Here is a 12,738-nt window from a genome sequence, read left to right on the forward strand (position 1 = left end):
CAAGTGGTGTGTACCATGCATAGAATTAAAAACTCTACAAAAAATAACAAGGTAGTCCATCACACATATAACATCCAAAGGTTGCATAGCAAAAACATCTTAGATCTTAAACATTAATAACAAATTTTTAATTAGATAAAAAGGATTCACTTTTAAATTCTCACCAATCACTAGTTCATCACCTACAACTATCCCACTCCCATAGAAAATTCAGCATCAAGCCCAGTTCTAATCAAAGCAAATAACCCGAGATAAATTATATGGCTTCAATGATGCTTAAGTCTCAAGAGCAATGATCATCTTGCAAGTTTGTACAGATACCAGTATTATAGGAAGAAGCTAAATATTTTACATAATAGGAATTGGTGAAATATCAAACTCTTTAGAAAAGTGGCATCTTGCTGCACTTTTGTGCATGACGTACAGATTAGCCAAATTATATTGGAATCGCTTCTGAAAAACATTTGTTTGCTTCTAAATGGTCACTCCAGTTCAATATCATCTGAAATCACCATTTGAATGAAGAAAAACAAGAACTGGAAGGCATTTTTGACACCATAGATGCATCTCAAAGGTAAAAATAAAGATTGAATTTTAGATCACAGATGAGATAAACACTAAACCCACAAGGGATTAGTTTCCATTTACCACATGTATTACTATTGTTCACAAATTTGGTGTTTTGACCTCCTGATCAAGCTTGGGAGTAAATGAGACTTTGCTAATCCACCTACACATTAGGATCGGTACAAACCTATGCTCCCTGAGGATACATCCCCTACCAAATGTGACCCTGTCCCCCATAGGGGATGTTCTGTGGATGCGCAGATGAGCAGGAAACATCCCCAACCCAACCCCTATTTTGCTAAAAAAATCAAAAACATCCCCAGTACGTACAATTTTGGGGGGGAGACAACTAGTTGTTCTTGGCACAACCAAGAGATGTCCAGATGTCCCCAACTGGCCCAAGAGCAGCTAGCCATCTCCTAATGTACCTAGGCACATTTTAGTTCCTTTTGAAAAATAAAACTTATAACCTTTCAAAGCATGTTTGGTTTATGACATGCCCATCTAAGATATTAAAAAAACAAGAAGCATTTATGTTTATTAATCCTCTATCAACTAAAAGATATCATGGCTAGGGCTTTAACTTTAATAACATTGAACTACCAATAGAAAATATCAGGACCTTATTGTCTAATAGAGTTTGCAACTCTCAAATTTATCTAAAGTTTTCAAGTCATTTTTCTAGACCTCTTTGACATGAAACAAAGACAACTCACATTCATCTTTTATGTTGTATCTATGCCATCAACCTTGAAACCTGGTTGTTACAGAGCTACACATTGCTTAGCATGAATCCATAACAAATGTAACTATAAGTCTAACCAAGCAATAGACCAATGGTTAATCATGATTGCAACATCTACAAAATATATATACTCTATAGTAGATCTCTACATCTTCACAATTCAGGTCACAGATGAGGATTATCTTGTTTCATACATTGGACCAAAGTTAGCAGACTCGATGAGTACTCAGCGAGTCATCAAGTACTTGCAAAAACAATTGTCATAGAAAATTTTTATTGAGTTAACACGCATGGTTTTATAGTGAGTTTTTGACAATTTTTTGGCAGAGTTTTTTGATAAGTACTTGGTGAGTTCAAGACCTTGAAAATTAAAACTCCAAAAATCAAAAATGTCGTTTTCTTGGCTATACAGGCATTTTTTTGCCTTTTAAAATTATGACAATAGTGTGCACCATGAAGGTATTGTTCCAAGCTAGGGATGTCGTTGCATCAAAATATCGACGTATCAATGCCCAATACAACCACTAGACTTATAGAATCCACAAGAGGTTGTTAAACCATGTCGCGAATCTCCGCGAGGGACGCTGGCCCACTACCAACAATCCCCCTCCCAACGTCACTCGGCGCGGCCTGCGTGATTCGAACCTGTGACCAAGCTCTGATACCACTTGTTACAAGCTAGGGTTGTTGTTGCACCAAAAGATTGACCTGTCAATGCCCGATACAACCACTAGACTTATAGAATCCACAAGAGGTTGTTAAACCATGTCGTGAATCCCCGCGAGGGACGCTGGCCCACTGCCAACAGGTATGTGTGGTTTGGAGATCTTCATTTGGGCTTGGTGGTAGGGGCTCCACTCCTCAACCCCTCCCTATATCATGACAAGGAACACTCCAGGGGCATTGTGCCCAAACGCCAAAAGGGGTGCATAATAACCTGCCCAGACAACTCATAGAACAATCTCATTTATTAGTACCCTAGTAGAGGTCAAACTAGCACATAACCAATTATCCTTTTACTTAACCATTCCTCTTTGTTAATAACTTTGATAGTAGATCATGTATTTTTGAAGGCTTCAAGAAAACTTCAATAATAAATCCCTCACTTGATATACACACCAGTCAAGCATGTCTTTATTAACTCTCATGTGTATGTGTATGTGTATGTGTATGTGTATGTGTATGTGTATGTGTATGTGTATGTGTATGTGTATGTGTATACACACACACATACATACATATACATCTATGTTAGACCAAGTTTCTGGGACAAGGACAGCAGGGGATGGGAGGACGAGGTTTCAGGACGACATTTGTTTTTGCCAATTTGCGGACAGCAAAGGGGACGTGCTGTGACCTTTTCACACATCGTCCCATTGCGAATGGGGACCCCCACTTTTTTCGCTTTCTAGGTTAGTTGTCTTAGCTGAGTTGTTGGTAGTTGTCAAGTCTTTTCTATTAGCCTTTTATTTGTAGTTGTTCAAGAGTTGATCAAGTCTCTCCCTTTAGGATGAAGTGAGGTACAACACTTTCTTTGCCCTCCAAAACTTCTGACCTGCCTTTCCCAGCACAACCAGTGGATGCCCAAGCCTAATCACTTCCCTCACATCTCCTTTCACTACCTCTCCATCATTCATCCCTCTCCATCTCACCCCATCACCTACTTTTATTCCAACCCTTATACCTCCCAACTTTCATTTACCATACCTTCTAACCCACCTACCTTCCTATCCTCCATCTACCTTTCACCTCCATCTCCTCACCTACACCCTCTACTTCCTACCTTTCACTCCCATCACCTTCCATTTCCCAACCTCCCTTTCCTAAACCTCTCCTTCCATTCACCCTCACCTTCCTAACATTTCATCCCTACACCCTTCCTTCCATCTCACCTCAATCTTATCCCTTATCCCTCCATTTTCTTTAATCTAACCATCGATTATCCACACTCTCTTGCCAACCTAACCCCTAACCCCTAACCCCTAACCCCTACCCCCTACCCCTATCCTAACTCCCTTCATTACCCCTTATACCTCCCACATCATCCTGTCTTATATTCCCCAACACCCATTCCTTATATCCTAAACCCCCTTTTTCTTCCCTAAACCCTATCCCATCCTAACCTATCCTTTCACTACCCACCATCAACCTCTTTTATCTTCCCATATACCACGACACCTATCCTTATTTCCCCCTTTCATTTCCCACACCCTACACCCCTCTCTAACCTACCATCATTTATTCCTTATAACTCTCATCTACCGGCACCTTCTTTATTACCTTCCCCAAACTTCCTTCTTCATAACTCCTACCCCACTGCAGCATTCACTCTACCCCACATCCCTTCCACCTTAACCCGTGGCATCTCTTTACCACATCCCCTCATCCTTTCTAGCCACGATACCCCCTTCACTATTACACCTTTACCCCCCTTTCCACATCCGTGGCATGTTTGGGCCCCACTAAAATTTAAATTTAATTCAAACTTCCAAGCTCATATCTGCTCAAACAGGATTCACATTGAAAGAAAATTTTAATTACTGATCCGCTTCAAAGGAGAGAAGATTTTCAAGCATCAAGAGGTGAATTATAAGAGATAAGTCGTGTGAAATAAGACTCAAGTAGGCTGGTCCCTGACCAAAGCCTTTATCAGATCTCTGGGAGCTTTATTAGACCTCATTCACCCTTCATTTAAAGGAAAAAAAAATAATAAAATCAAAGAATTCAATCAAGTATTCTTAAGATTTTTGATGTGAAAGTAAATTTCCAGCTTTTGGTGGATTAATTTTTCTGAGTTTAGACCACAACCAGACCAAGAATTATTTCACACTCAGAGATATGATTAATGTGCATGATGTTTTAATTCAAATTATGTCTCTTTGCAGGTATGATTGTAAATGAATGAAGAATGAAGCACAATATTTACAAGAGTGAGCATTGAAATGCATGTGATAAAAGAGAAAATTTCACAATCTTGAAAATCCAAGAATCATTGCCAGTATAGCCAAACGGAAGCTCCAAGGCGAAGTGATCAAGACAAGAAGATAGTTTCGGAAGAGTTAATCAAAGTTAGAAGACAATGCAATTTGACCAAGATTTGAGATAGTGAGTATCAAGAGATATTGCTCGAGGCATCAACACTTGCTTGTGATGAGGTATCAAGTCTACCAAGCAAACTGAGGTGGCATCCTTGTCATCACTAACCAATCAAAGGGTTCTACATCAGCATGTCTAGATGCAATGAACATGACTCATCCATGGAGACACAAACTTCAAGATACCTAACCTCATATTCTATTGGTTCACATTCAATATTGAACCTAAATGTAATTTTCTCATTGGCCAAAGGGAGTTCTAACAAACCCTAATTAGGGTTTTCATCTTATAATCTTGGCCATCGATGTGGATTTGATCCTGGCCACTCATTGTAAAGAGAGCATTATATAAGGCTCACTCTCCTCATTTGAAAAGGTTAATAGTTAATGGCAGGTTGACAACAGTAGAAAAATATTAATCTTGAGCGTTTCCAGATATCTCATGGACTGTGGAAACTTGATGTCTACTAGTAGAAAAATAGATAGATTGGAAGTTAGAAGTTAGAATAGAGTAGGAGAAGAGGAAATTGTTGCTAAGACTTGTAAATTGAAGTACCCCTTTCATTGAAGATATGGTGAAATGTGTTGTTTCAACAAGTTGCATGATTTCTACTTCTCATTTGCTTTCATGTTGATTAGATGAATGAAAGGAATTGTGAATGATTAATAGTGAAATTCATTCATCCATACCACTATCGATTTGCTGATTGTTAAGTCTGCCTTGAGTGGTCAACTGGAATTCTTAAATGAGCTTAACTTCAATTGCTATTCACACTTTGATATGCATTGCCTTGATGGTATCTTTGTTGTTGATAGTGATTTGAACATCGCGTGATTACCTTAGAAGATCGCACTAGCTTTGTGGAGTTGTTTGTTGATGGCGAAGCAAAGCTTGGTTGAATTTCACCTAATCGTTCACTGTCTCTTGCATTCTTAGGAATAACATAGTCTTCTTAAACCCTATCGTTTTGTCCTTTTTTAAATCAAGTTAATTTTCAAGTTCCAGCTACATCCAAACATTCAACATTCTAGTATTCAACATAAGTCCCCTTGGATTACCAGCAATCACATCAACCAATTGAGCTATCTACATGTCAACACCTAACTAAACAAACCTTGGAGTCATCTTGGTTGATCATATAACTTAGCATCCAAGAAGATTTTGATCAAGAGAGGATAGAATACTTTTGGTATTTTATTCTGTGTTTGAAGTGCATAAAAAACACATCAACAAGATGGCTATATAAAATATAGGAAAAATTTTAAATATATATAGGAAAATTTTAAATGTTGATATGAAAACATAGATATAGCATGCATATGAAAACATTAGAGAACCTTAAGTTCTTTATCAATACTCAATAATACAATATGCATTCATTATTCAGAAATTAGAATTCATTGCCAATATGCATGTGATATTAAAAAACTAACATACAAAATGCCCAAAGGCTACATTGCTGCCATATAGTTTCATTTTCAAAATACCAAAAACGAAAGTATAAACATAAGATTTTGAAATCATGAAAATGCAAGGATACTAGCAAAATCAATCTCCAACATCATTGCCTTGAAAGGCTGCCATGAAGTTTCCACTATAACATTCAAAACATAAGGGTTGTAAAGGAGTACAAAATATTAGTATTTGCAAAGATTATAGGTTGTAGCACTTCAACTTTGAACCTAAATAAATACCTTTGACTGTAAGCATTTTCTGTATCAACAATATTTATTGTTGAAGAAGCAATATAGCAAAATTATCTAATCAAAATTACCTCTCAACAATTTATTAAATGTCTGATCTGTAAATATAATGCAACATGCCTTCCAAAATGTGGACAGCCAACAAATTCGAATATATAAGAACTTATTTACTGAAACAAACTAAATGGCAACCATCAATATTTCACTCTCAAAATACAGTTAATCCCCCATCCTAAAAATGTGCTATTGCTGAGGTGTGGGGACCACAAAAAAAATTAATTTTTTTAAACCATTTTAGCCTTTTTTTAATTTTTAAATGTGCTAGGAAAAGGGGGACAGCTGGCCATCCCCAGGACGATTAGGGGACGTCACAAGCGTCCCCAATCATCTAGGAGGCGGGGGGACGTCCCCTTTGAGAATCACTGGCATCTCCAGGTTTCCAGGACATTTCACACAGATTTTGCAATTTTGAGGATGGTGGGGTGACGTCCCTTGGCCATTCCCGGTATGGGGATGGGGGATTTTAGCTCGAGGACGCATCCCCGGGTAACATAGATATACATATGTATAAATACATAAACATATATACATAAATATATATATGTATATACGTATATATGTGTGTGTGTGTGTGTACATATATGTATATATATGTACACATATACGTATATATATATATATATATATGAACATACATATATCTGTATGTATGTGTATGGGCTTATACTCGGTTGTCCCTTTTCTTTCCCTCTAGGGTGCGTGGAAACTAAGGGGGGCTTTTCTCTATGTATGTATGTGTGTATGCATAAATGTATGTATATATGTATATATACACATAGTTGAAAAACTCAGACACGGCAAAAACTCAGCATGTCCAAAAAAAGGAACTCAGCAAAAATTCAGCAAAAAATCAACAACTTAAAAATTGCTTAAATTTCATTAGAAACACATTTTTTTGCAAAATTCAATGACAAGATGTATCCAATGAGTTCATAAATGAGAACAAAAGTGTTTCTATTAAATTTAATTGATTTGAATACAAATTGAGTACAAAATTGCATCCTCGTGTGGAATCCTAATATAATAGTTAGCTAACAACTATTCTGAACTTAGATACCAGATTTATACCTTAGGGTGTGGGTGTGGGGCTAGGTTCGAGCCAGGTCCGGTCCCGGTTTAGCCTTGGGTTCATTGTAGGTTTGGCCCTAGCAGCTCTTGCATTCTAGTTTCTACTTTTCGCCATTTCAAATCTTCCTCCATTTCAGTGCTTGCTAGACTAATGAAGATTATTAATGAAAGCGCATTTAAATGGCATTCGCATATAATGTTCCTATATCGATGAAGATTATGGTTTCATTTATTAATTTTAAAGTTTTTTTATTATATATATAATGAATCTATTAAATATTATTATTATTATTATTATTATTATAATATATATGATAATGTAATACATATGATAATATTGTATATATACTAATATATGATAATATTATTTATATATATATATATACACCCATTCCCGTATCCAAGGGAAAAAAAATTGCCGTAGCCACAAATTCATACCTGAATCAGCATCATAGATTATGAATTTATGATCATTGCCTTTGAACATCAAATTCATACCTGAATCAGCATCATAGATTATGAATTTATGATCATTGCCTTTGAACATCATCATGATTGAGCATAATTCATAAATTGCATATTACAACATTTTACATCTTCCTCTTACCAAGTCTAGTTACAACTTTGGGAGAGGTTCTAAATTTCTGATAATCACATTTGAATCTTGGATATTGATAGTATGATATCTCATCATTGATCAATGATATTATGATAGTGATAAAATTAGTTGTCTAAATTCTTGATTTTGATCTCCACTCCTAGACCCCCTCGTTGTAATCAAATTTCTTATATGACAAGAGATCTCAATAACTAGTGGGGATTTGGGAGTGGAGACAGCAATGGGTTTGGGGGTAGCAATGGCAAGCTACATGAGGTGTTAGATGTGAAAAAAACCCAACGATAGAGGGGGTGTGGGGGAATGTTTTGACCCCCCGTGGACCGGAAGTGGGAGTTTGGAGGCTATGCCCCAAAAAAAAAATTAGATGATTTTTTTATGCGTTTGGGCCTTTTTTTATCACCCGAGTTTTTGACACAAAATTGTCAAGTTTTTGGGAAAAACTCGCCAAAAACTCTACATGTTTTTAGTGGAAAAATTCGCAAATAAAAAAACTCACAAGTTTTAAAAAACTTTCCAGGTACTCTGCAAGTAGTTCGACTCTGTGTGTGTGCGTGTGCGTGTGCGTGTGCGTGTGCGTGTGCGTGTGCGTGTGCGCACATACACATGCATAGAGGAGAGAGTGTGTGTGTACACCTACACATACATATGAGAGAGAGAGAGACAGTGTGTGTACACTTACACATACATATGAGAGTTATTAAAGACATGCTTGACTAGTGTGTACATCAAGTGAAGGATTTATTATTGAACTTTTCTTGAAGCCTTCAAAACTACATGATCTATTGTCAAACTTATTAACAAAGAGGAATGGTCAAGTAAAAAGATAATTGATTATGTTCTAGTTTGACCTATACCAGGATACTAATAGATGAGTATGTTCTGTGCACATTATTATGTGTGTATAATTCCTATTAAGTTACCCCTGGTCACAAAGGTTCTATAATGTCTGTGATGCATGCCTAATCAATGTTATCATATGAGTATTTGAGATTTCCTTATATTTTAAGATTTGCACAATTTTTTTCATAGCCATCTCCTAAAAATGACCTTGAAAAACCCTGTCCTGAAAAGCATCCCCCTGTCCCCTACCATCCCATCCCAAAAACTTGAGGGAGCATAAGTACAAACCAATTCTAATACAAACCACCCTACTGCTCCTGCATTGCTTTGCAACCATAGTGATGACATCCAATGTCTTAGTTCTACCCGGTAACATTGTGTGCAAGAGCTCTGCGATTAGCTAACAACGGTCTCTCCTAGTTTGAGTATAATAAGTCTCAATTGGATTGTATATAGTCAAAATGCCTTTTATTCTCTGACTCTTACGGCAACCATGCCTCAACCTAAGTTTTGGCATGGCCTATTTAGTAGGTTTGAGATTCAAGAAGGCTTTCTCATCCATTGAAACTATATTTCTCTATCAGGTTATATGACACTTTTCAACAATGTAATTTAATGGTTTAGGGATTTTGATTTAATTCCCTACTGTAGTAAAACCATGTTAAGCATGGTCACCAAAATCGAGTTGATGCAGGATGCAAACCAACTATCCAGTAACAAAGAGGTGAAAATATTATGATTCTACCATTTCAAGTGCTAGAAAGATTCAACTTTTGTCTAGATGTAATTCCCAGATCACTGAAATCCCCAGCAAAATTGTCATTTCCTGCTGGAAAGTTTCTCTGCAGCTTATCCTTTGAATACAGCTGTTCTATTAGGCGTGAATTAGCATATGGACCATAAAAACTTCCCGATTAAAAAACAAAAACAATGGCCATTGCCAACTGTGTTGTACGTAATGTAAACAAGGCCATGAGTTGGGTGCTGCAGCAATATGTTTTTGAATTTTCATTCCATATTTTCATTGCACTTGTTTGATATGCAATTCATTAGAATTAGCAATCGAGTCATATAGCAGACTGAAATAGTTTGCTTTCTGGATTTGCAAAAAGATCAATATTTTAATTCCAGCGGACTCGTGACCTCCACACACAAAAGCCCAAATAAACCTAAATCCTACAAGACGATATACCATAGCACCATGCGTTCCGGACGTCAATCAGTGGGGCATACTAAATTCCCTTAAATTTTGTAGCGAATCAATTTAATGTACAGAAGTCAATCCAAACATTTTTTTTTCAGGTTCTAAGTCTCTCGGCCACAATATTGCAGCCCATAACCCTAGTGAATGTGCAGTGAGATTCTAATTCAGCAATTGTGAATACATTTGAGTGTAACTCAGAAATACAGATCTTAAGAAAGCAGCCTAAACATACTTAATATAACTTTAAAAGCCACAAACTGCAAGGTTTTACAAGGTGAAACAAGTTTAAAAAACATAATTAATATATAATATCAAGTTAAACAGAGACAGAGGATTGAAAAATAAGCATACTCGAGACTGATATAGCTTGAGGCTGTTGGATTTTCCCTTCTCGTCCCTCTTTGAATCGCCATTACTTTTCTTGTTCGTGAAATTGGTATCGAAATCCACTGCAATGCTGTTGACGGCTGCCCTCCATTTCTCATCTCCATCTTCATCACTGCTTGAAGAGCTCATCTCTACAAACAAACCGCCCTCTCATAAAAGACAGTACTGAAGATATAGTTATGTTTGATTTATCTCATCTCAGCTTCCCTTCTAGCTTTCCAATGTACCTAGTTGCTCTGTAAATACTCTTTGAAGTGTTGCACTATATTTCATACTGGCAATGGCCTAGTAGCAATGGCAGCAACTATGATTAGCAGAAAGCTCATTTTGTGAGTGATCCTAATTTAAATAGAATAATAGTTCCTATATACTCTTAAGGATCAAGTTTGGTTCAAGTTTATAAATTTGAACTAGCAATCGGACAGCGGATAATTTTTCATAATCAAGAAGTATCTATAAAAGGTAATATCATATATACATCTTGTAGATAAAAGAAAAGAGCACATATGATCAAAAGAGCACATGAATTTCAAGATCAAATAAAATGAAGTAGAACGATATTTTTAAAAAAGTTTTGCAACAATATGTTGGTATTTATATATAAAATATAAGATCAAAAATAAAAAATCATTCAAATATGTATCTCAAAATTTTAGAACATTTATTGATAAGTACTTAAGTTTTAAGAGTTATATGTGAAACCTTCTCTTTAGTCTTATAGATTAAGAGACTAATTTTATTAGCAAATGAGCCACGGGTGCCTAAAGTGGAGGGCTTCCGCCATAAGTTGCTTCATTGTGCAAAAGCCCTTTCCACGCAAAAGTTTAACATCAAGTTCCTTAAGATGCAAGGTTAATGTGGATCAAAAAATTCAACAAGGTATATGGGTAACTATTTAATGAAAGTCAAATATATGAACATGTATAGGTTTAGGGTAGGATCTAAAAGAGGAAGATAGAAAAGTGTGAGTGGTGTATAAAGTTGTTCAAAGTTGACTCTTGCTTATAGTGTTATCTATTTATTTATTTATTTTTGTTTATTGAGATAAAAAAAAAAATTTATAATTAATTGGCTTACATGCTTCGGAATAAAGATAATAATAGATGATATGGGCTTCTAATCAAGTAATGTTGTTTAAATATATTTCTACAAAAATAATTGTCAAAAAATATATTAAATGTAATTAAATCATTAAAGAAGGTTAATGAAGAAACACAATACTTGGTACTTGATATTTAGTGAATTGTCACCTAATAGCAAGAGTCTTCTAGTCTTCTAAGTAAAGTTTGAGACTATTATGAAGGTTAATTTGCAAACTAGCCAATTTCCAACAAAAAAGCACTTAGGTTAGCAATAATGCTAAGTAATATAAGGGCACATCTAATGGTTAGGAATTTCTTAATAGTTACTGTATTTGAATAAAGACATATATGTTATCTATTATCCCTAAAATATTTAACCAAAAATATAGAAAAGCAAGTAGGAGGTTTATTACTTAGCTATGAGCTATATATATGGACCAACATGAGAAAAGAATAGATCTACTAAAGGGTATTCTTCCACTCATTAATCCACTCTTTCTTTATGGGGAATATATCTAATTAGAGAATACAAGATGATATTTCCATAACAAAATGATTGAGAATAGAAACATTCTAAAAAGAAACAAAACAACTGAGGTTAAGATGGCCAGTATAGAAACATTACAATATTAATTTAATACCCTCCTACTAACTACCCTATGGAAGACTTGATATACTCTACAAGTCATTTGGCCATGAATGCATAGAAGGTTGTCCCCTTCTCCTCTGAACACTTTGCAACATGAGCTTGTTGTTGAGACCCTAATTTTACAAAAAAAAATTGGATATGACCAAGTTGACCACAATCTTTCCAAGATGAAGTTGCATAACAAAGCTAATCCTCCCACTATCTAGAGACATGAAAATTGAGATCAGCTTCTCAAAAAACTTCAAATTTTGAAAGCACGATTTTGCCAAAAAATGTCAAAAGAAGTTGTTGTAAGACAACACCATGATTTTGTGGAAAAATCATCAAACCCTCAATGCGAAGTTGAAATCACACACCTTTGTTTTTGTGGAAAAATAGTGAAAACCCAAACAACAACACCCTTCATGATTTTTTGTGAAAAAAATTAAAAAAAACCTTCATCAGAGAATGAACCCACGATTTTTGTATGAAAAAATCATGCAAAAAATGAAAAACCTAGTATGATTTTTTTTTTCAAAAAATTGAAAAACCCTCCATGATCCGAAAAGGAATGTTTCAAAAACACCCACAAATTTTTAGTATAAAATCGTACAAAACCCACCATGATTTTAAAAAAATATAGGAAACCCACCATGATTCTAAAACCCTTAGTCTAAGGAAACCACAATTTTTAATAAAAAATCATGTCAGAAAACTTCTAAAAAGAAATTCCATGTAA

At 35.6% G+C, this 12,738-nt stretch overlaps 1 protein-coding gene across 2 annotated transcripts in view; it reads right to left on the reverse strand.

Moving 5' to 3' along the window:
* LOC131060394 (uncharacterized) overlaps positions 1-10,754 on the reverse strand; it is a 59,361-nt gene extending 48,607 nt beyond the window's left edge. Inside the window, exon 1 of one of the 2 annotated variants that reach the window (XM_057993618.2) lies at positions 10,254-10,754. In XM_057993618.2, coding sequence (XP_057849601.1) covers positions 10,254-10,418 — 165 coding nt within the window. In that variant the 5' untranslated portion in view covers positions 10,419-10,754. The remainder of the gene's footprint in view (positions 1-10,253) is intronic. The other variant, XM_057993617.2, reaches the window with a different exon arrangement.
* Between the last annotated feature and the right edge of the window lie 1,984 nt (positions 10,755-12,738).

The sequence above is a fragment of the Cryptomeria japonica genome, chromosome 4 (genome assembly GCF_030272615.1).
Source record: "Cryptomeria japonica chromosome 4, Sugi_1.0, whole genome shotgun sequence".
Taxonomy (NCBI): Eukaryota; Viridiplantae; Streptophyta; class Pinopsida; order Cupressales; family Cupressaceae; genus Cryptomeria; species Cryptomeria japonica.